We start from the raw sequence: 24127 nt of genomic DNA, 5'->3' as shown, positions 1-24127 counted from the left end.
TATACTTTAACTGTACCCATTAGGCGGAGTGTAAAAGAGAAGTCTAGACCATATGTGGAATGTATTGTATTTTGTAGGTCTGAAACACTAATCTCAAATATCTTGCGGAATGAATAGGACTAGTTGTTCTGAGTAACATGTAATAATTCTAACACGTCCAAGAAGTTGTGTTTATTCTCTGCATTCTGCCAATCAGTCGCATTTTAAAATTTCTCCAAATTAAAATTGTTGGAAAGTGAGTTATTGGTATGGGTAAGTATACACTTACCACTAGCAATAAAGCCACCAACCCAGTATATGGTCCAGTAAAGTTCTCCATCAGCCTGAACTTAGGGGGCCGGTATGTAAAGCATTAAGCACCAAAACATCAAATAAAGGCTCAACACATAATAAAAATCCCACACCAATTTATGAAAAGAGGAAATATTTTTCACTTTAACCCCTTCGCTGCTAGGCCTTTTCCCCTCCTGTGCTAAGCCCTTTTTGGGCTATTTGAGGTAGTGCGCGCTTAGGCCCCTGTAACTTTTTGACCACATTAGGTATCCACGCCAAATTTGCGTCCTTTTCTTCCAACATCTTGGGGATTCTAAAGGTACCCAGGGTTTGTGGATTCTCCTAGAGGGGTCACAGAAATTAGTCAAAATACAGCAATTTTTTTTTTTTTTGTGAAAAATGTGAAAAACGGGCTGCAAATGAAAGCTTCTGGGTTTTTCTCTGCAAATGGTATCAAAAAAGGGTTTGTGGGGCTGAAATCACAATTTCTCCAGCTTTTAGGGAATGACAGACTTTTGTTAGAAAACCAACATTTTTTACACAGTTTTGGCATTTTTCTGGGACATACCCTATTTTTGCTATTTTTTGTGCTTTCAACCTCCTTCCAGTTAACGGTAGAAAAGGGTAACAAAGCAATAATGGATCCTGGAAAGCTATACATTTTTGAAAAGTAGACAAAATTCTGAATTCAGCAAGGGGTCATTTGCGTAGATCCATCAAGGTTTCTTTATAGAAATTTACAGGCAAATATAGGAGAAATTAAAAATTTGTTGAAAAAAGCAGCCTCTTGAGTCAACGTTTTTACCTGTAACTTCTTCGAATTATGACATCTCTTTGAAAGCAATGTACCGTTACATCCGGTAGACCTTCCTGGTTGTGTGGACATATAGGACTTGTAGGTTCATCAAGAGCCCAACGAACCCAGAGTAGAAAAATGAGCAGCATTTTGTAATGTTTTTTTTTTTTGGTCCGGGTATATAGCAATTATTGTGGGAAAATGTATACTTGGAAAAATCGGTATGAAAGTCACCTATGTATTTCTGAAATGGGAACAAATTACAGAGTTCAGAAACAGTGCATATTTGCACATTTTCGAAATTGGGAATACTCATATTTGCATGACAATTATTGGTCATTTTTCAAAATGACTTTTTTTTTACACAATGTCTTTCATTTGGAAGGGAGAAATGCATCAAAAATCAACAGGTAATAACAGTTGCTTTACAAATTTGAACTACCCTAAGTCTCCCGAGAAAAATGGTACCTCACTTGTGTGGGTAGGCATAGTGCCCACGACAGGAAGTGGCTCAAAACCTAAGGTGAACACACCACATTTTCACACTGAAAATTTACACTTTTTTTGCAAAGAGTCTAGCTGTAGTTTTTGAACCCTAGCCCTGCCGGCACCTAGGGAAACCTAGCAAACCTATACATTTTTGAAAACTAGACACCCAGGGGAATCCAGGATGGGGTGACTTGACTGCCTCCCACCATGGTCTGTTACCCAGAATCCCTTGCAAACGTAAAAAATTGAAAAAAAAACCACATTTTCCCCACATTTCTGTGATGGAAAGTTCTGGAATCTGCGTGGATCCACAAATTTCCACCCACCCCGCGTTCCCCAAAGTCCTACGAGAAAAATGGTACCTCACTTGTGCGGGTCGGCCTAGTGCCCGCGACAGGAAACGGCGCAAAACGCAACGTGGTTTTGGAGTGAAAAATGACCCTTTTTTTGGCAAAGTGACTAGCTGTAGATTTTGTACCCTAGCCCTGCCGGCACCTAGGGAAACCTAGCAAACCTATACATTTCTGAAAACTAGACACCCAGGGGAATCCAGGATGGGGTGACTTGACTGCCTCCCACCATGGTCTGTTACCCAGAATCCCTTGCAAACGTAAAAAATTGACAAAAAAAACACATTTTCCCCACATTTCTGTGATGGAAAGTTCTGGAATCTGCGTGGATCCACAAATTTCCACCCACCCCGCGTTCCCCAAAGTCCTACGAGAAAAATGGTACCTCACTTGTGCGGGTCGGCCTAGTGCCCGCGACAGGAAACGGCGCAAAACGCAACGTGGTTTTGGAGTGAAAAATGACCCTTTTTTTGGCAAAGTGACTAGCTGTAGATTTTGTACCCTAGCCCTGCCGGCACCTAGGGAAACCTAGCAAACCTATACATTTCTGAAAACTAGACACCCAGGGGAATCCAGGATGGGGTGACTTGACTGCCTCCCACCATGGTCTGTTACCCAGAATCCCTTGCAAACGTAAAAAATTGAAAAAAAAACCACATTTTCCCCACATTTCTGTGATGGAAAGTTCTGGAATCTGCGTGGATCCACAAATTTCCACCCACCCCGCGTTCCCCAAAGTCCTACGAGAAAAATGGTACCTCACTTGTGCGGGTCGGCCTAGTGCCCGCGACAGGAAACGGCGCAAAACGCAACGTGGTTTTGGAGTGAAAAATGACCCTTTTTTTGGCAAAGTGACTAGCTGTAGATTTTGTACCCTAGCCCTGCCGGCACCTAGGGAAACCTAGCAAACCTATACATTTCTGAAAACTAGACACCCAGGGGAATCCAGGATGGGGTGACTTGACTGCCTCCCACCATGGTCTGTTACCCAGAATCCCTTGCAAACGTAAAAAATTGAAAAAAAAAACACATTTTCCCCACATTTCTGTGATGGAAAGTTCTGGAATCTGCGTGGATCCACAAATTTCCACCCACCCCGCGTTCCCCAAAGTCCTACGAGAAAAATGGTACCTCACTTGTGCGGGTCGGCCTAGTGCCCGCGACAGGAAACGGCGCAAAACGCAACGTGGTTTTGGAGTGAAAAATGACCCTTTTTTTGGCAAAGTGACTAGCTGTAGATTTTGTACCCTAGCCCTGCCGGCACCTAGGGAAACCTAGCAAACCTATACATTTCTGAAAACTAGACACCCAGGGGAATCCAGGATGGGGTGACTTGACTGCCTCCCACCATGGTCTGTTACCCAGAATCCCTTGCAAACGTAAAAAATTGACAAAAAAAACACATTTTCCCCACATTTCTGTGATGGAAAGTTCTGGAATCTGCGTGGATCCACAAATTTCCACCCACCCCGCGTTCCCCAAAGTCCTACGAGAAAAATGGTACCTCACTTGTGCGGGTTGGCCTAGTGCCCGCGACAGGAAACGGCGCAAAATGCAACGTGGTTTTGGAGTGAAAAATGACCCTTTTTTTGGCAAAGTGACTAGCTGTAGATTTTGTACCCTAGCCCTGCCGGCACCTAGGGAAACCTAGCAAACCTATACATTTCTGAAAACTAGACACCCAGGGGAATCCAGGATGGGGTGACTTGACTGCCTCCCACCATGGTCTGTTACCCAGAATCCCTTGCAAATGTAAAAAATTGACAAAAAAAACACATTTTCCCCACATTTCTGTGATGGAAAGTTCTGGAATCTGCGTGGATTCACAAATTTCCACCCACCCCGCGTTCCCCAAAGTCCTACGAGAAAAATGGTACCTCACTTGTGCGGGTTGGCCTAGTGCCCGCGACAGGAAACGGCGCAAAACGCAACGTGGTTTTGGAGTGAAAAATGACCCTTTTTTTGGCAAAGTGACTAGCTGTAGATTTTGTACCCTAGCCCTGCCGGCACCTAGGGAAACCTAGCAAACCTATACATTTCTGAAAACTAGACACCCAGGGGAATCCAGGATGGGGTGACTTGACTGCCTCCCACCATGGTCTGTTACCCAGAATCCCTTGCAAACGTAAAAAATTGACAAAACACATTTTCCCCACATTTCTGTGATGGAAAGTTCTGGAATCTGCGTGGATCCACAAATTTCCACCCACCCCGCGTTCCCCAAAGTCCTACGAGAAAAATGGTACCTCACTTGTGCGGGTCGGCCTAGTGCCCGCGACAGGAAACGGCGCAAAACGCAACGTGGTTTTGGAGTGAAAAATGACCCTTTTTTTGGCAAAGTGACTAGCTGTAGATTTTGTACCCTAGCCCTGCCGGCACCTAGGGAAACCTAGCAAACCCAGGCATTTTTGAAAACTAGACACCCGGCGGCTTCCAGGGAGGTATGGCTTGCGTGGATACCCCAACGTTTCCTTACCCAGAATCCCCTGCAAACCTCAATTTTTGCTCAAAAAATCACTTTTTTCACACATTTTGGGGTGGGAAAGTAGTGGCATCACCGGGCTCACACAAATTTACCACCACCCAGCGTTCCCCCAGGTCTCCCGGTAAAAATGGTGCCTCACTTGTGTGGGTGGCCCAAGTACCCGCGGCAGGCAAGGGCCCCAAAGGTAGTGAGGCCACCTCAAGATGGCCTATCGCCAAACCACCTGGTTTTGCAAGGGGGGTCACTTTGGTTTTTGGCCCGGTGCGCGGCGGCCATCTAGGGAAACCTACCAAACCCAGGCATTTTTGAAAACTAGACACCCGGCGGCTTCCAGGGAGGTATGGCTTGCGTGGATCCCCCAACGTTTCCTTACCCAGAATCCCCTGCAAACCTCAATTTTTGCTCAAAAAATCACTTTTTTCACACATTTTGGGGTGGGAAAGTAGTGGCATCACCGGGCTCACACAAATTTACCACCACCCAGCGTTCCCCCAGGTCTCCCGGTAAAAATGGTGCCTCACTTGTGTGGGAGGCCCAAGTACCCGCGGCAGGCAAGGGCCCCAAAGGTAGTGAGGCGACCTCAAGATGGCCTATCGCCAAACCACCTGGTTTTGCAAGGGGGGTCACTTTGGTTTTTGGCCCGGTGCGCGGCGGCCATCTAGGGAAACCTACCAAACCCAGGCATTTTTGAAAACTAGACACCCGGCGGCTTCCAGGGAGGTATGGCTTGCGTGGATCCCCCAACGTTTCCTTACCCAGAATCCCCTGCAAACCTCAATTTTTGCTCAAAAAATCACTTTTTTCACACATTTTGGGGTGGGAAAGTAGTGGCATCACCGGGCTCACACAAATTTACCACCACCCAGAGTTCCCCCAGGTCTCCCGGTAAAAATGGTGCCTCACTTGTGTGGGAGGCCCAAGTACCCGCGGCAGGCAAGGGCCCCAAAGGTAGTGAGGCGACCTCAAGATGGCCTATCGCCAAACCACCTGGTTTTGCAAGGGGGGTCACTTTGGTTTTTGGCCCGGTGCGCGGCGGCCATCTAGGGAAACCTACCAAACCCAGGCATTTTTGAAAACTAGACACCCGGCGGCTTCCAGGGAGGTATGGCTTGCGTGGATCCCCCAACGTTTCCTTACCCAGAATCCCCTGCAAACCTCAATTTTTGCTCAAAAAATCACTTTTTTCACACATTTTGGGGTGGGAAAGTAGTGGCATCACCGGGCTCACACAAATTTACCACCACCCAGCGTTCCCCCAGGTCTCCCGGTAAAAATGGTGCCTCACTTGTGTGGGTGGCCCAAGTACCCGCGGCAGGCAAGGGCCCCAAAGGTAGTGAGGCCACCTCAAGATGGCCTATCGCCAAACCACCTGGTTTTGCAAGGGGGGTCACTTTGGTTTTTGGCCCGGTGCGCGGCGGCCATCTAGGGAAACCTACCAAACCCAGGCATTTTTGAAAACTAGACACCCGGCGGCTTCCAGGGAGGTATGGCTTGCGTGGATCCCCCAACGTTTCCTTACCCAGAATCCCCTGCAAACCTCAATTTTTGCTCAAAAATCACTTTTTTCACACATTTTGGGGTGGGAAAGTAGTGGCATCACCGGGCTCACACAAATTTACCACCACCCAGCGTTCCCCCAGGTCTCCCGGTAAAAATGGTGCCTCACTTGTGTGGGAGGCCCAAGTACCCGCGGCAGGCAAGGGCCCCAAAGGTAGTGAGGCGACCTCAAGATGGCCTATCGCCAAACCACCTGGTTTTGCAAGGGGGGTCACTTTGGTTTTTGGCCCGGTGCGCGGCGGCCATCTAGGGAAACCTACCAAACCCAGGCATTTTTGAAAACTAGACACCCGGCGGCTTCCAGGGAGGTATGGCTTGCGTGGATCCCCCAACGTTTCCTTACCCAGAATCCCCTGCAAACCTCAATTTTTGCTCAAAAAATCACTTTTTTCACACATTTTGGGGTGGGAAAGTAGTGGCATCACCGGGCTCACACAAATTTACCACCACCCAGCGTTCCCCCAGGTCTCCCGGTAAAAATGGTGCCTCACTTGTGTGGGAGGCCCAAGTACCCGCGGCAGGCAAGGGCCCCAAAGGTAGTGAGGCGACCTCAAGATGGCCTATCGCCAAACCACCTGGTTTTGCAAGGGGGGTCACTTTGGTTTTTGGCCCGGTGCGCGGCGGCCATCTAGGGAAACCTACCAAACCCAGGCATTTTTGAAAACTAGACACCCGGCGGCTTCCAGGGAGGTATGGCTTGCGTGGATCCCCCAACGTTTCCTTACCCAGAATCCCCTGCAAACCTCAATTTTTGCTCAAAAAATCACTTTTTTCACACATTTTGGGGTGGGAAAGTAGTGGCATCACCGGGCTCACACAAATTTACCACCACCCAGCGTTCCCCCAGGTCTCCCGGTAAAAATGGTGCCTCACTTGTGTGGGAGGCCCAAGTACCCGCGGCAGGCAAGGACAACAAACGTAGTGAGGCGACCTTTGGGATAGGCAATGTTGATGTTGCCTCACTACGTTTGTTGTCCTTGCCTGCCGCGGGTACTTGGGCCTCCCACACAAGTGAGGCACCATTTTTACCGGGAGACCTGGGGGAACGCTGGGTGGTGGTAAATTTGTGTGAGCCCGGTGATGCCACTACTTTCCCACCCCAAAATGTGTGAAAAAAGTGATTTTTTGAGCAAAAATTGAGGTTTGCAGGGGATTCTGGGTAAGGAAACGTTGGGGGATCCACGCAAGCCATACCTCCCTGGAAGCCGCCGGGTGTCTAGTTTTCAAAAATGCCTGGGTTTGGTAGGTTTCCCTAGATGGCCGCCGCGCACCGGGCCAAAAACCAAAGTGACCCCCCTTGCAAAACCAGGTGGTTTGGCGATAGGCCATCTTGAGGTGGCCTCACTACCTTTGGGGCCCTTGCCTGCCGCGGGTACTTGGGCCACCCACACAAGTGAGGCACCATTTTTACCGGGAGACCTGGGGGAACGCTGGGTGGTGGTAAATTTGTGTGAGCCCGGTGATGCCACTACTTTCCCACCCCAAAATGTGTGAAAAAAGTGATTTTTTGAGCAAAAATTGAGGTTTGCAGGGGATTCTGGGTAAGGAAACGTTGGGGGATCCACGCAAGCCATACCTCCCTGGAAGCCGCCGGGTGTCTAGTTTTCAAAAATGCCTGGGTTTGGTAGGTTTCCCTAGATGGCCGCCGCGCACCGGGCCAAAAACCAAAGTGACCCCCCTTGCAAAACCAGGTGGTTTGGCGATAGGCCATCTTGAGGTCGCCTCACTACCTTTGGGGCCCTTGCCTGCCGCGGGTACTTGGGCCTCCCACACAAGTGAGGCACCATTTTTACCGGGAGACCTGGGGGAACGCTGGGTGGTGGTAAATTTGTGTGAGCCCGGTGATGCCACTACTTTCCCACCCCAAAATGTGTGAAAAAAGTGATTTTTTGAGCAAAAATTGAGGTTTGCAGGGGATTCTGGGTAAGGAAACGTTGGGGGATCCACGCAAGCCATACCTCCCTGGAAGCCGCCGGGTGTCTAGTTTTCAAAAATGCCTGGGTTTGGTAGGTTTCCCTAGATGGCCGCCGCGCACCGGGCCAAAAACCAAAGTGACCCCCCTTGCAAAACCAGGTGGTTTGGCGATAGGCCATCTTGAGGTGGCCTCACTACCTTTGGGGCCCTTGCCTGCCGCGGGTACTTGGGCCTCCCACACAAGTGAGGCACCATTTTTACCGGGAGACCTGGGGGAACGCTGGGTGGTGGTAAATTTGTGTGAGCCCGGTGATGCCACTACTTTCCCACCCCAAAATGTGTGAAAAAAGTGAGTTTTTGAGCAAAAATTGAGGTTTGCAGGGGATTCTGGGTAAGGAAACGTTGGGGGATCCACGCAAGCCATACCTCCCTGGAAGCCGCCGGGTGTCTAGTTTTCAAAAATGCCTGGGTTTGGTAGGTTTCCCTAGATGGCCGCCGCGCACCGGGCCAAAAACCAAAGTGACCCCCCTTGCAAAACCAGGTGGTTTGGCGATAGGCCATCTTGAGGTCGCCTCACTACGTTTAGGGCCCTTGCCTGCCGCGGGTACTTGGGCCTCCCACACAAGTGAGGCACCATTTTTACCGGGAGACCTGGGGGAACGCTGGGTGGTGGTAAATTTGTGTGAGCCCGGTGATGCCACTACTTTCCCACCCCAAAATGTGTGAAAAAAGTGATTTTTTGAGCAAAAATTGAGGTTCGCAGGGGATTCTGGGTAAGGAAACATTGGGGGATCCACGCAAGCCATACCTCCCTGGAAGCCGCCGGGTGTCTAGTTTTCAAAAATGCCTGGGTTTGGTAGGGTTCCCTAGATGGCCGCCGCGCACCGGGCCAAAAACCAAAGTGACCCCCCTTGCAAAACCAGGTGGTTTGGCGATAGGCCATCTTGAGGTCGCCTCACTACCTTTGGGGCCCTTGCCTGCCGCGGGTACTTGGGCCTCCCACACAAGTGAGGCACCATTTTTACCGGGAGACCTGGGGGAACGCTGGGTGGTGGTAAATTTGTGTGAGCCCGGTGATGCCACTACTTTCCCACCCCAAAATGTGTGAAAAAAGTGATTTTTTGAGCAAAAATTGAGGTTTGCAGGGGATTCTGGGTAAGGAAACGTTGGGGGATCCACGCAAGCCATACCTCCCTGGAAGCCGCCGGGTGTCTAGTTTTCAAAAATGCCTGGGTTTGGTAGGTTTCCCTAGATGGCCGCCGCGCACCGGGCCAAAAACCAAAGTGACCCCCCTTGCAAAACCAGGTGGTTTGGCGATAGGCCATCTTGAGGTGGCCTCACTACCTTTGGGGCCCTTGCCTGCCGCGGGTACTTGGGCCTCCCACACAAGTGAGGCACCATTTTTACCGGGAGACCTGGGGGAACGCTGGGTGGTGGTAAATTTGTGTGAGCCCGGTGATGCCACTACTTTCCCACCCCAAAATGTGTGAAAAAAGTGATTTTTTGAGCAAAAATTGAGGTTTGCAGGGGATTCTGGGTAAGGAAACGTTGGGGGATCCACGCAAGCCATACCTCCCTGGAAGCCGCCGGGTGTCTAGTTTTCAAAAATGCCTGGGTTTGGTAGGTTTCCCTAGATGGCCGCCGCGCACCGGGCCAAAAACCAAAGTGACCCCCCTTGCAAAACCAGGTGGTTTGGCGATAGGCCATCTTGAGGTGGCCTCACTACCTTTGGGGCCCTTGCCTGCCGCGGGTACTTGGGCCTCCCACACAAGTGAGGCACCATTTTTACCGGGAGACCTGGGGGAACGCTGGGTGGTGGTAAATTTGTGTGAGCCCGGTGATGCCACTACTTTCCCACCCCAAAATGTGTGAAAAAAGTGATTTTTGGGGCAAAAATTGAGGTTTGCAGGGGATTCTAGGTAAGGAAACGTTGGGGGATCCACGCAAGCCATACCTCCCTGGAAGCCGCCGAGTGTCTACTTTTCAGAAATGCGTGGGTTGGAAAGGTTTCCCTAGATGCCCGCCGATCCCTGGGCAAAAAACAAAAGTAACCCCCCTTGCATAACCAGATTACCTATTGTTACTACAGCGTGAGAATTTTGGAATAATACTGCAAAGAAAATGTGGCAGACAATTTGAGGTTTACAGGACAATGGGGATAAAATATATTTTTCAAATCACTAGAGAGACATCACCATGAACTCCCAAAGGTTTTCGACAATATCTACAGTTGGTGGGTTATTCTTACATGGAAAGTGTACCTTGGCAGAGAAACAAAAAAAAAAGATTCCTGCACAACCATCTATTCCTCAAACACACACACATACTGGTTGGATTTGGCACGAGGGCAAGTCATGGTTCAGTGTATTAAATTTTATTAACAAGAGATTTCACAAATATGAAATGCACTGTCAATAATTAAATTCACAAAAAACCAAACCAATGACTTGCAGCTCGTGAGCTGTAAAGCCACGTCAAGGCACCAACCGCTTTACAGGCCATTCACACACCTTTCATACGTGATACAAACAAGACCATTCGCACCACCAGGTACAAAAGCAACACAGTACAAAAATCACCAAAAAGGGACAAGGTACACCCTGCTTCAAAAAAACAAATATTACTGCACAGTCATCTAACCCACAAGCACACGCACATACTGGTTGGATTTGGCACGAGGGTGAGTGATGGTTCAGTAGATAAAATTGTATTACCAAGTGATTTCACAAAAAATGAAATGCACTGGTAATAATTGAAAGGGCAAGAAACTGAACCACTGACTCACAGCTCGTGAGCTGTAAAGCCACGACAAGGCACCAACCTCTTTACAGGCCATTCATACACCTTTCATACGTGTGAGACATACAAAACCATTCACACCGCCAGCCGCGGGCCCATCACATAACAAAACTCACACCGGCACACAGCGCCATTCAAGGGCCCATCACTTTCACACGCCCACAATCCAGACACAGCAACTACACAGGCAGAAGAATTGCGTGGAGTGGCACTCAGCTAGCAGTGTGTGTAGTGACCAGCAGAAAGTCACTACTCGCACACAGCCAGCCAAGCACCGGTCGACACACACCGCTAGCCAAACGCCAGTCCACGCACACCGCTAGCCAAGCGCCAGTCCAGGCACACCGCCATCCAATCGCCAGTCCAGGCACACCGGCAGCCAATCGCCAATCCACCTACACCGCCAGCCAAGCTCCAGTCCACGGACACCACCAGACAAGCACCATTCCACGCACACCGCCAGCCAAGCTCCAGTCCACACACACCACCAGACAAGCTCCAGTCCACGGACACCACCAGCCAAGCTCCAGTCCACGGACACCACCAGCCAAACACCAGTCCGCACACACCACCAGTCCACACACACTGCCAGCCAAGTACCAGTCCACGCACAGCGCCAGCCAAGCACCATTCCACGCACACCACCAGCCAAGCACCATTCCACGCACACCGCCAGCCAAGCACCATTCCACGCACACCACCAGCCACGCACACCGCCAGCCAAGCACCATTCCACGCACACCACCAGCCACGCACCAGTCCACGCACACCGCCAGTCCATGCACACCGCCAGTCCACGCACACCGTCAGCCAAGCACCATTCCACGCACACCACCAACCAAGTGCCAGTCCACACACACCAACAGCCAAGCGCAAGCCTACACACACCGCCATCACATTTTGAATTTTTTTAGAAAAAAATAAAAACACAAACAAATTGCAAATAGATACAAATCTTCTAACAGAAAATCAGCAACTAAATACATTGCACTAACACCAACATTGAAACAGAATCAAATTATCCAAAGAATACAGACCAGCCAGTTCACTTTACCACTCAAGAATCCTCCCAAAAATTTTTTCGCGTGTGGTACGCTCTAAAACAAGCAGAGAGACACAGTGCAGGATGAGAGGGACAATCGGGGCAGTACATACGACTCTCCTTCCGCAAACCTCTTCGCCAACAGACTCTACATCTCCTACTGGGAAAATCTTTTGCGGGTGTGGGAGGAATGTGATCTGGAAAGTGGCGTTCTTTCAATCTAGCAACATCCTCCACCAGTCCAACTCTAGGAACACTTGCCTGTTCCACTACAACAAGGCTGCCTATTACAGACTCCTGAAACTTAACAAAAGTCATCTTTGACTCAGGGCAAGAATCCTGGAACACAACAAAAGCATTAAACATTGCCAAGTGGAAAAGATGGATAGCCAACTTCTTGTACCAAATGTAAGCCTTACGAAGAGCAGTGTAAGGTTCCAACCTCTGATCTACTCTGTCAACACCACCCATGTACCTATTATAGTCTAAAACACATACAGGTTTGCGCGCTTCAGCGACCTGACCCCAAACAGTCACAGGTGCAGTGCTTTCATCATGGATGGAAGTCAGCATGTAGACATCTCTCCTGTCTGTAAACTTCACAGCAAGAAGCTCCTGGCAACGCAACGCACTGCACTGTCCCCGCACAAGCTTGTGACAAACAAGTTCTTTCGGAAAACCTTTACGGTTACAGCGGACTGTGCCACAAGCAAAAGTGTCCACTTTGGCCAATTCCCTGAACAACCGTACACCAGTGTAGAAGTTATCTACATATAAATGGTGGCCTTTGTTAAAAAATCCTCTTCCAAGTTCCCAAACAATTTTCTCAGTCACTCCAAAAGTGGACGGACAACCAGGGAGGTTAAACCTAGATTCCTTACCGGTGTACACCCTGAAATTAGAGACATATCCAGTCCTACTGTCACACAGCATATACAGCTTTATTCCATAGCGTGCCCTCTTACTAGGAATGTATTGCCTAAAAACCAAGCGGCCCTTGAACAACACCAAAGACTCATCCACTGCAATTTCTCTACCAGGGGCATAAATCTCAGAAAATCGATCAACAAAGTGATCAAGGACAGGCCTAATCTTAAAAAGACGGTCACAATCAGGGTGATCTCGTGGCAACGCTAAACCATTATCTACAAAGTGCATCATCCGAAGCAGAAGCAAATACCTGTCACGACTCATGACTGCCGGAAAAATAGACGTTGCCATCAAGGGACTGCTAGACCAATATGAAGCCAATGATGGCTTCCTTAGCAAGCCCATCAAAAAAGTTAAACCCAAGAACTTCTTCATCTCTTCAACATTTGTGGGAGTCCACCGGGTAGCTCTAGAGTGTGGCTTAAGACTGGCACAGTTGTCCCTCAAAAACTGTTCGGCATACAAATTAGTCTGCTCAACAATCTCTGCCAAAAACACATCGTCCATAAACAACTGAAAAAAATTTACAGGCAAAAAGTTCTCGGTATTCACTCTAGACCCTGGAACACCAGTAAACTCAGGAAATTCCGGCTGCACCATGCCAGGGGCAACCCAGAGGTCATCACTTTCAACGGGAAGACTTGCAGCCCCAGCCTGCAGCCCAGATGTCTCTTGCCGCACTACACCAACGGAAAGGCTTGCAGCCCCAGCCTGCAGCCCAGATGCCTCTTGCCGCACTACACCAACGGGAAGCCTTGCAGTCCCAGCCTGCAGCCCAGATGTCTCTTGCTGCACTACACCAACGGGAAGCCTTGCAGCCGCAGGCTGCAGCCCAGATGCCTCTTGCCGCACTATCGGCACATCAGTCTCCTCCTCTAACACAGGCACTTCATCCGCGCTAAGAGTATCTTCATCATCCGATGACCCCATACGGAGAGAAAACTCACTGCCAGAATCGTCCCCTGCCCCCTCTCCCTCAGAAGCAGAGTCAGTCTCTGACCCAATATCAGAGGAAGACTCAAACAGCAAACCAACAACCTGCTGAGCAGTCATCCTGCGGCTAGCCATTATACCTACTAAGATGGAAGACTGTACAAACAAGTCAACAACAACCAACAATGTGCAAACCAAGTAAGTAAAGAAATGTGTACCTTATATCAATAAGATCAATGTACTCAAAAACTATACAATCCAAAATCAAAAGAGACAGCTACACTCACCAGAAACAAACTCTGCAGTGACACAGCAAAGACCAACGATATCAAACTAGAAAGAAGAAAAAAAAACAAATTACTCACAAGACAACAAAATACACATCATGCACCAATGCAAAAAGTTTTTGAAACTCAAAAACCAAACATACTGCTATTATTACACCATTTGCAAAAAAAAAACAGGCAGAGAAATCAAACACATTTGCATTGTACAAAAAAACAGTCTCTTACCAAACTACACAAACAGCAAAACCACCAGAACCAAAATGTCACCGTGAACAGAAGAAAAGCCTTCACCTAGAACAAAAAAGTAAACAAAAAAAACATTACAATTGGAAATCACAAAACATATAACAATAAACATTATAACATGCCATGTCACTACCCAAATGGTCAATCGGTTTGTGTGCCAGGTCAGGCAGAAAACAGCAGGAAAAAAAAGGCTATTCAGTCCCGGGGCAGGTGACCCAAATACATATAACAAATTGCACCCTGGAAGCGAGGGGTCACTTCTATTTCTAATTGAACTAATTCCCTGGTGTCTAGTGGGCTTTTCTGCCTCCAATGGGAGCAGAAACAGCAAAAAAATAAAACCGATCTGCCCACAGAGGGGGCAGAAAAGTCTTCAAAACATTTAGGGGCCCAAGGAAGCGACCCTTGCCCAAGGGGTCGCTTCCTACAATAATATTTATATCCCTGGTGTCTAGTGGGCTTTTCTGCCCCCCCCCCCCCAAAGAGCAGAAACGGACAGAAAGACGACCAATCTGCCCCCAGGGGGGGGCAGAAAAGTATTCTAAAAAATTAGGCCGCAAAGGAAGCGACCCTTGCCCAAGGGGTCGCTTCCTACATAAAGAAAAAGACATCCCTGGTGTCTAGTGGGCTTTTCTGCCCCCCCTGGGGGCAGAAACGGGCAGAAAGACGACCGATCTGCCCCCAGGGGGGGCAGAAAAGTCTCCTAATCACTTTACCACCCTAGGAAGCGACCCTTGCCCAAGGGGTCGCTTCCTACATAACGAAATAGACATCCCTGGTGTCTAGTGGGCTTTTCTGCCCCCCCTAGGGGGAGAAACGGGCAGAAAGAAGACCGATCTGCCCCCAGGGGGGGCAGAAAAGTCTTCAAATTATTTGGCCCCCAAAGGAAGCGACCCTTGCCTAAGGGGTCGCTTCCTACATAGCATAAACAATATCCCTGGTGTCTAGTGGGCTTTTCTGCCCCCCCCGGGGGCAGAAACGCGCAGAAAGCGGACCGATCTGCCCCCAGGGGGGGCAGAAAAGACTTCCACAAAATTTGCCCCCAAGGAAGCGACCCTTGCCCAAGGGGTCGCTTCCTACATAGTAGGAACAGCATCCCTGGTGACTAGTGGGCTTTTCTGCCCCCCCCCGGGGGCAGAAACGCGCAAAATACGGGCCGATCTGCCCCCAGGGGGGGCAGAAAAGACTTTGCCAAATAATCGTGCCCAGGGAAGCGACCCTTGCCTAAGGGGTCGCTTCCCAAACTCCAAATGCAAAATCCCTGGTGTCTAGTGGGGCATCCCTACTCCACGATCGCGACGCTGTGCGCGATCGTGGAGCAGGAATGCCCTGTATTGAGAGATCGGGGGAGAGGAAATACTCTTTCCTCTCCCCCGATGCCTCAATACTAGAGATTTCACCGCCGCGGCCCCCACCAGACGCCAAACACCTACCTCTGCTCCCCTCGGACGCGCTGGAAGAAATGGATTCCAGCGCGTCCAACGCTTCCTGATGACGCCGGCGCGCGCTGTGCGCGCTGACGTCATCAGAAAGCGTGGGGGGGCTCGGGGGGGGTCGGGGGTGGCAGCGGAAGCTCTTCCGCTGCCACCCCCGTAAAGGGGGCCAAGATCGAGGGACAAGGGGGGGAGCGCCAGCGCTTCCCCCGGGGGCTGTCCTCATGACGGAACGGTTCCGTCATGAGCACAGCCCAACCGATGCTCATGACGGAACCGTTCCGTCATGAGCATCGAAGGGGTTAAAATGACACCAAAACAACAAAAACCCAATGTAGGGAATGGGAGATATGAATTTTTAAAGATTAACCACTTTATAGTCTTTAAAAACATAGTGCAACTTTAGGACATCTGTTCGCACTTGACTGGGACAGAGTCAGTTTGAAGCTGACCGCATTGGAGCCATGGTTGTATGCACTAAGCAGGAGGGCCCCGGTCAAAATTTACCTTTACACTTAAACTTTTCTGGAGCTTATTCTTGCGGCCTTGATAGACTCTCCACAGCAGGCCGGATTCAGTGTGGGCATGCTGACTTGACTTTGTATGAGGCACCCGTCAAATCCTGGAAGTCTGGAGCTCCAGAGCGTTCAGCTGGAAGAACCTGAAATCCGTGGCGTGACTGACGGTAGTTGGCGTGACTCTACATCGGGTCGGTCACCTCATGGAGCTTTTTCACAAAAGTTCTCCAAATTTTAGAAGGTGCTTCCTCAAGGTATCCTTATAGGTTCCAAGTGTCCAAAACACAGATCCAAGGGTCTGGAATCTCCCAGATGGTCTCTAAGGATGTCTGGATTAAAATTCCCACATTGCACCTGACCAAATCCTCAAATGTTCACAGGACGCACTCCAGGATGGGTACTCTTCGTGGTGATGATGCAGGTGGGCTCTGTTAACCTCTAGCTTGATGGGAGTCCATTCCCTAATCCTTCTTGAAACAAGGTACAGTCTCCAGGGCCGTAGTACCAGATTGTGCAGCAGGCGCAGTCAGAGTGCAGGCCTTTTCGTGCAAATCAAGATTCCAGCAGGGCAGTCCTTCTCCTTGTAGTTTCAGGAACAGATCTGAGAGACTATTCAGCTTTCACATATTTATTCAGTGTTCTTTGGGTGACAAACCGGGGGCACCTCTGTCCTATGAGATGCTGGTTGCCACCTTAAAGCACTTATCCAAGTGTGGCATCTTCTCCGAAAAACCACTGTACTTCCAAAATCCAACATGGATGATTTCTCTCCAGAGTTGTAAGGGCTGGCTAAACTAGCCCACAGTGCGGCTCATTTCCATTAGCTCTCTTTTCCCTGACATCTGCAAATTCCTGTCCTAAGCCTGCCATCTGGCTGGGGGCACAGGATGTGGGGGTAGGCACGCCTGGCATTCCTTACTGATCTGCTCTCTTTGAGCTCAGTTTGATGTACACAGGCCCCTCTTTGACCTATCCTCCGCAGCTTCCGAGCTCTCCATCAGATGACACCTGCTGTCTGCAGCCACTTATCACCTCATCAGGACAGCCTGTCTAAGCCTGTTAACGCTGACCAATCAGAGACTGCTTGAAACATGAATTGTGGCTCCCAGAAAAGAAAGTTCTAGAACTTCTTTTCTGTACCAGTTATGATACATTCAACAGTGTCAAGTTGTTTGATTTATCAATGGCAATCCTTTTAAGTCTTTGAATGACATTTACTCCTTTCCTAGCAATAGTTACACCATTTTTCAATGTTAGCCTAAGGAGCGAAGTTCCTACAATTTGGACAAATTAAGTTTTTCCCTCACCAGGGCCTATAGTTAAATGCCCCCCCGCACCTGGGACGCCACCTTGGGGGTGCCTAATATGTACAAATAAGGTAGATAATCATTTTTAAAGTGCCCATACCACCAAAGTAAAATTTGCGTAACATGTACTTTTAAAGATAGTCTGCAAAGCAAGGCTGCCTTTCAAATGACAGCAGGCGCTCACATTGCACACATGCAAGTGCAGGAAATCTGCTGGGCCTCTAAACTTCCATATCCTATTATATACTAGGCTAGGGACTTCTGGGCCTGTCAATACCAATTGTGAGAATTTACTTTTAAAAACCGACTGCAAGGCAGGCTTGCTTTTAGAAGGACACCAAGCACATAGCAGTGCACACATGCAAGTGCAGAAAACCTGCTGGGCTTCTAAACATCCATGCCCTATTATATACTAGAGGCTTCTAGGTAGATAGAACCCCCTGGCCCTGTTATCTACCAGGGAATTCTAGGGTCTGTCATTGCCAATTGTAATTCTACTCTATTACATGTACTTTTTTAAACATAGCTCTGGCCCTTGGCCTGGTTAGCAGAGCCTATGATACAGTCCGGATCCATTACCACCAGTATCATTCAGCAGAAAATGGGGGTGAACAGGGCAAAAGAAGGACTTTCTAACCAACACCTTGTGCAATAAATGGTTTAGTGGTAGAAACTCTTGAATTCAGTTAAACTTGCTGTATTATATTTAGAGGTTAGCTACTTGATGGGCTTAAGAATTATATTGAATGATTACGTATTGTGCCACCAGACGTTCAGAAGATGTTATTGTGGGCACTAAACCTAATTAATTGTGGCACATTTTCCAGTTTTGAAAGTAAGCCATACCTCACTTTCCATAGCCTGGTGAAGTAGGTTAAAATCACCCAATAGTACCTCATCAAACAGAACCACTTTCTTCTCAGAATTGCAACGTTTTGATATATTTTCATATTGTAGTGTTCCCAGTTATAGTGCTTGGGTTGCATAGCATATATAGTTGCCTGTGCAGCAACTTTGAAGCCTAATTGCATAGAAGCCCAATGTTTATTAGTTATTTACTCCTCTAAGTCTTTGGCCTTGTCTGTCACTGAACAGCTTCTCTTCATTCAGGTTACTTACTCAAGATTCCCCCTGCAGTCTCTCCAAATGCCTGATTTGGAGCATATGTTTGCCACTGGATTTGCAGTATTTTGTCATAACTCAGAGTAGTGCAACCTAAATCTTGTTTTGTAGTTCGTCTATCAGGATCTGGTCACATTTTGTTCAAATATACAAATGTTTTGAAATCCAGAAGTATGTTCTGCCCTTCGATGACCCCGACAGGGACAGTTTGAGGAGCCCTTAAGTTACGCTGTCTGCTCACTTCAGTACTGTTCATCACGATGGACATTGACCTATCTCTTATAGTGTCCCGCTGCATTGTCTAGTGTTAAATTGACAACATGTTAGCAGCCTTCTGTGCTGTTCCACCACCTGCTGTCACAGTATTCTGCAGCAGAAGTGTGAAAGGTGTATGCAGAAAGTTAAAACCAGCACTAATGTTTCTGACTCGGGAAGAGCAAGGCAGCTGTTCCTCCTCCATTAGTGTGTAGGTTTGCTTCTAGGCAGCAAAGGATCCTTCCATTTTCTCCTGTAGAAAAAAACTCTTTCCACTGCCACAATGTAGAGAAGATGCAGACTTCCTAGGTGCAGAGGAGAGAGGGGAAACATTTAAAGGATTGTTTGGTGTTCAGTGCTCAGTCACAGTTTTAATTACATTTTAATTCGTTTTTTCGTTTCAGGCAAGTAACTTTGCTTTTTTGTTTAATGTCCACTTTTCTGTGCTTTCTTGGAATATATTTAGGAATTTTAGTAGTAGAAATAAGCTCAGTATTTATGGTTACAGCTTGAAAACCACTACACCTAGTTTATCCTAATTGACATTAACTACATTTTTTCCTTCTTTGCATCTAATTCTGTAGACGGAGTGCTTGATCTCTCGACTAAGAAAAGCCCTTCTGTTCGCTGCTCCTCACTGAGTCCTTCTCCAAGTGGCTCCAGCACTTTAGGCAACGGGTAAGACAAATAGTTACTACCGTTTTTTCCCCCACTATGACTACAGTTCATTTTGCAAGAATAGCCCATTAATCATGCACTTATAAATTGACAGAATTTCAACTTTATGACTTGACTGAAAAGATCTCCTTCCAAATTATTTAGATGAAAGGACTGCAAACGAAATTTGAATAGGAAAACCTGAGTATCTGGTTGGCTGATTATTTCAGGAAAACCTTGGATATGGGAGTGTGGGCCCTACATGCATAACTCTGTGAACAATCCCTAGTGTTTTATAGTGAGTACACTTTCTAAGCTATTCCTACTGGAGGGACCTCAGCGTATGATGTAGTTAGTGCAGTTATTGTGATGAATTGTGGAGAAGGTTTCTAGGACCATTATATTTTGCTGATTGTTTTGGCCAGTAGCCTGCTGTAGACAGTGCTCCTGTTCTTAAGTCTTAGAAGCAGCAGTCGCAAGGACTATTGCAGCTTAGGTGAAGGGCAAGAGGCCAACATGGGGAGGGCTCCCTCCTGTTAATATTTGTTGTGAACAGAACTCTTTTGATGACTTGAGAGATGCAGGATAGATCAGTCACATGTGGGTTTCCATGCTTTCTAAAGTGGTTTGGGTAGCGAAAGAAAGGAACCAGTCTTGGAAATAGCGTAACAGACTTTCTTTGCTCCCGTCATCCCTAAAGGGCTGGTCACAATTTGTTGTCAGTCCCTTAAACCTTCTTGGAGTTTCATATTTGGCTTTCGTTAGCATAACTTTGAAATCCTATGGAGTATGATTAACCAATTTGTCCCTAGTGTACAATAAGACGTTACTGGGAGAGGACAATGTCTACAGTATGCAGAAAGGAATGAACCCTTATGGAGGGAAAGATGCCAAAAATGACTTCAGTCTGGCTGCAAGACCAGTTGAGGGCTTTGTTACTTTTAGTTTGTGTGTGTGGCTAGGCTGATAAGGAGCACCATAGGTTTGTCTGAGGATTGGGAGCCCATTACAGCCTGCCTGGAGTGATGCTATATGCCCTGTGGATAAGATTAATAGTTGCTCCTTCCGAGCTATTGGTTTTATCACTGAATTTGATACTGCAGAAGATTTCATCCTACAAGCTGACTTGGACTCAGTAGGTTTACTGGAAGCAATGTGCCAGTTTCGTCTCTTCACCATCCTGTCTCACAGTGACGCTAGTGCCCCAAGAGCCAGATCATACTGCCGATGTTATTTCTCAAGTGTCCTCAATCAATAGATAGTCACCCAATATACTATTTATGTAATTTCTTCTCAAAATGGAGAACCAGTGTATCTATGATGGTTCCAGCTCAGTTATTGATGAACAAAGGTAAGCGTGCAGTGCATACTTAACACATGATGTAACAATGACTGCTGCTGATGGGACGGTTAACCCATTTCATGCAGTTATTTGTCTCACCTCTTTGAGGGTTAGGCAGGAAGTGAGTGTTCAGTGCGACATAAGATGTCAAAATGTATATGCACAATTTAGCCTTCTGTCGTTCCAATGAGCAATACATTTGTTAAAGTCTGGACTTTAATTGATATGGGGACACATTTGTGATTGCATTACTGCAGTAGTCTTTACACAGTACTTCTGAAGACCCTCTGATGTATTATCCAGTTGTATCAATGCAGTTTAAGACCCTGGGAAATCTGATTAGAGGGGGTTATATGCCTGCCTATTTGTAACAGCCATTGGAAATATCGTTGCTTGCCCTACTCAGTTTGAGGTTTACATCATGTAATATTTAATTCTAATGGAAAGCCGCTGCATAATTTAATCTATACATAGTTCTTCTCGGTTTATTGACCTCTTCAAAACGTTTGGTCAGAAAAAGCTTCAGTCTCTACAGTTAGATTTTACTGGCTGTTTTTTACTGGAATATGTCAAGACCAGCCCATCAACTTTGTTCTTGCTCACAGTGCACTTCCGTTTCCTCTTACTGTTGTTCGACCAACAGCAACCTTGCTTAGATGTCAACTTTAATAAAGTGCAATATGTAAGTACTTGCACTGACTTGCTCCAAGATTGTGTTTGAGGGACTTTCATTCATAATTCTTGTCCAAAACGGGGTTTTTGTAAACTGTTGTCGATTTTCTTCAGTCTTTGTCTTTTCAAAGCTAGGTTAATTATTTCCTTAGCTATTCTTGTGTAGATGATAAAGCAATTTTGTTTGACATCTTTATCTGCTTAAACTACAATCATCTTAGTCACAGCAAATGTGCCATATGGACAGTTGCTTCTATCCATGATTTGTAAATTTAGTTCTGTGGTGCTAAAATTTTAATATAGATTTGTGGGAGAGTAATTGTCTACTAACGCAGATTACAAAGTATAGAACGCCAATTGACTATCTCCCTTCCTCAAAGGTGAAGAAACTAATAGCTCAAGTGAAAGCTTATGAACAGCCCCATAGGAAGGTCAACTTGGTCTCCCTTCAGTCCCTTTTCTCTATTTAAAGGCATTGGCTGAGCTCAAATTAGAACGTGTAATGTTTGTTACATTACTTCTGCTTGCCGGTTCAGTTTTTGAACGTCCTTGTTCAAACCTACCTTAAGAAATGGACATCCATCATCTTTAAGAGCCTTACAGGCATTTGGATATCCGCCTCAATCTTCAATATGTTCTTAATAGAAGTACAAAAAATTTGGTGGGTAAAGGTTGCACTTTCAACTCAACTGCCTGGAGCTCCTTACCATCTGCGCAAGTTTCAATGAGAACTGCCTAGGACACAATAACATCTGAAAACCCATCTTTACCGCAGCAAGACGGAGGTTCTAATAGTAGGCAAGGCTCCTTCCATATGGTCCTCGGCGTGATGGCCACAATCCCTGGGCCACACCCCTTCCCCTAATGACCAGGTTAAGAACTTAGGGTTGTGGCTGGACTTGAAGCTCTCCTTTGACCACCACACCAGAATTGTTGCCGGGAAATGTTTCGGAATAATGAAGGGCCTGAGAAAGAAGCTAGATGTGCTCCCTGTAGCCTCCAGAAAAACCCTGGTCCATGCGCTGGTAACATCTCACGTGGACTATGGGAACGCTCTATATCTTGGAGCAAAAGGGAAATGCATACAAAGACTGCAATGCATTCAAAATGCTGCTGCTCGTCTTGTTTTGATGCGACCCAGGAGGGCTCCGTCCAGGAACGCCCTCTCAACCCAACATCTGCTCCAGGTGAGGGAAAGAATTCTTTTTAAAACGCTATGTATTAGCCACTGCATTTTGCAGTGAAAGGGACCTAGCTACCTACATAGTCTACTGGCCCCTTACACCCCTACCCGGGCTTTGAGATCCCTGGTGACAGGACTGGTGAAATTACCAGTAATCAAAAGAGCAAGAATGGGACGAAGATCCTTCCGCTGGCTGGTTGCTAAACACTGGAACGGCCTCCCTCAGACACTTAGGTCAGAACCTTCGGAAAAGACTTTTCGAAAAAAACTGAAAACCTGGCTTTTCCACATATAGATCCCTGAGCCTGTAGGTTTATCTCATGTTACCAAAGCAAAATGGGAGGCTAGCTGCAGCGCGGGGACATACTAGTTAGTATAACCAGGCGCTTTAGAAACTCATTTATTAAATGGCCAGTGCATTCTTCACTAGACTGTAAACCCTTCACCTTGCTTCTCTGGTCAAATGCAGAAGACGGATCATATGCTATTGGACTAGTACTAAGGCTTTTCTATCTACGAACTTTGCAAGAAAACATATATTTGACACACCCACACTTTATATTTTGGTTGCAAGCCTTCGAGTACTCTCTTGATCACTCTTAGCCATACTATTCAGGAACTTGTTTACATGGCTTTTATTCTTAATACCCCCTCCATGGCTTTCTGAGACTGCATAATGGCAGCGTGAACCATATTACATTAGGCCATAAATAAATAACGGAACTGGGGTTACAATAAGTTACTTTCACAGACATCTTACTTAACCATCTGGTACATACTGGTTGTCTTTTTACTTCCTATCTAGAACCGCACTGTTGTATCATTTGGAAGATTTATGCTTCATTCATGGATCTTCTTTGAAATTCGCCAATGCTGGAAAACTCGGTCTTTTATGAAATCTGTCTCATTTTGTTTGACACTAAATTAAAAATTGAAACTTGCACCGTAATGGCAGTTGCCACTAAACTTTCATATTACATTGTTTTTCAAATCTAAAATATGAACAAGTGTATATGGCCAGTGCAGCTTCCAGTGTCAAAAAACACTACACTGTGCTTTTAATCCTTCTGCTATCCCAAAGGGCAAAGCTTTGGTGCTTGACTGCCAGTTCAATTTCCTGCTCTGTGCAGCCACAATCTGTCAACACGGGACCGGCAATAGATTCCCATATATTTTTAGGTTGAGCCTGGGCAGCGCATGCTCTGCGAGGCATGCTGTATTAGAGTATGCCCTTGAAGCGCCGCCCACTCTCCACTTATTTTTCATTGGCTTGTGTCATTGTCCTTCGTAAAAGCTGGTTTCTGATTCGTTAATAGGCTTTTTAGTCCCTCCTTAGTCCCGCCTTGTCTTCATTTGTAACCTCCCATGAGGAACACCCCCTTTTACATGTGTTGTTGCTTGGTAGACTTAATTTACAGCCTACAAGCACTATTTCTATTTAATGGTTTTCTCCTGGCTGCAGCAGGCAGGAAGCTCTCTCGCAACGCTTTTTTTTTTTTTTTACATAGAACACGCCGATAGTGGCGGCCATGCCTTT

At 47.1% G+C, this 24127-nt stretch overlaps 1 protein-coding gene across 2 annotated transcripts in view; it reads left to right on the top strand.

Annotated features, from left to right (window-relative positions):
- LCOR (ligand dependent nuclear receptor corepressor) overlaps window positions 1–24127 on the top strand; it is a 343287-nt gene that overhangs the window by 169646 nt on the left and 149514 nt on the right. For both annotated transcript variants that reach the window (XM_085606418.1, XM_085606419.1), the window contains exon 4: window positions 19321–19414. In XM_085606418.1, coding sequence (XP_085462544.1) covers window positions 19321–19414 — 94 coding nt within the window. The remainder of the gene's footprint in view (window positions 1–19320; window positions 19415–24127) is intronic.

The sequence above is a fragment of the Triturus cristatus genome, chromosome 1_2, assembly GCF_964204655.1.
Source record: "Triturus cristatus chromosome 1_2, aTriCri1.1, whole genome shotgun sequence".
NCBI lineage: Eukaryota > Metazoa > Chordata > Amphibia > Caudata > Salamandridae > Triturus > Triturus cristatus.
The sequence above is the reverse complement of the archived record's forward strand: the minus strand, read 5'-3'. Positions and strand labels throughout refer to the sequence as shown.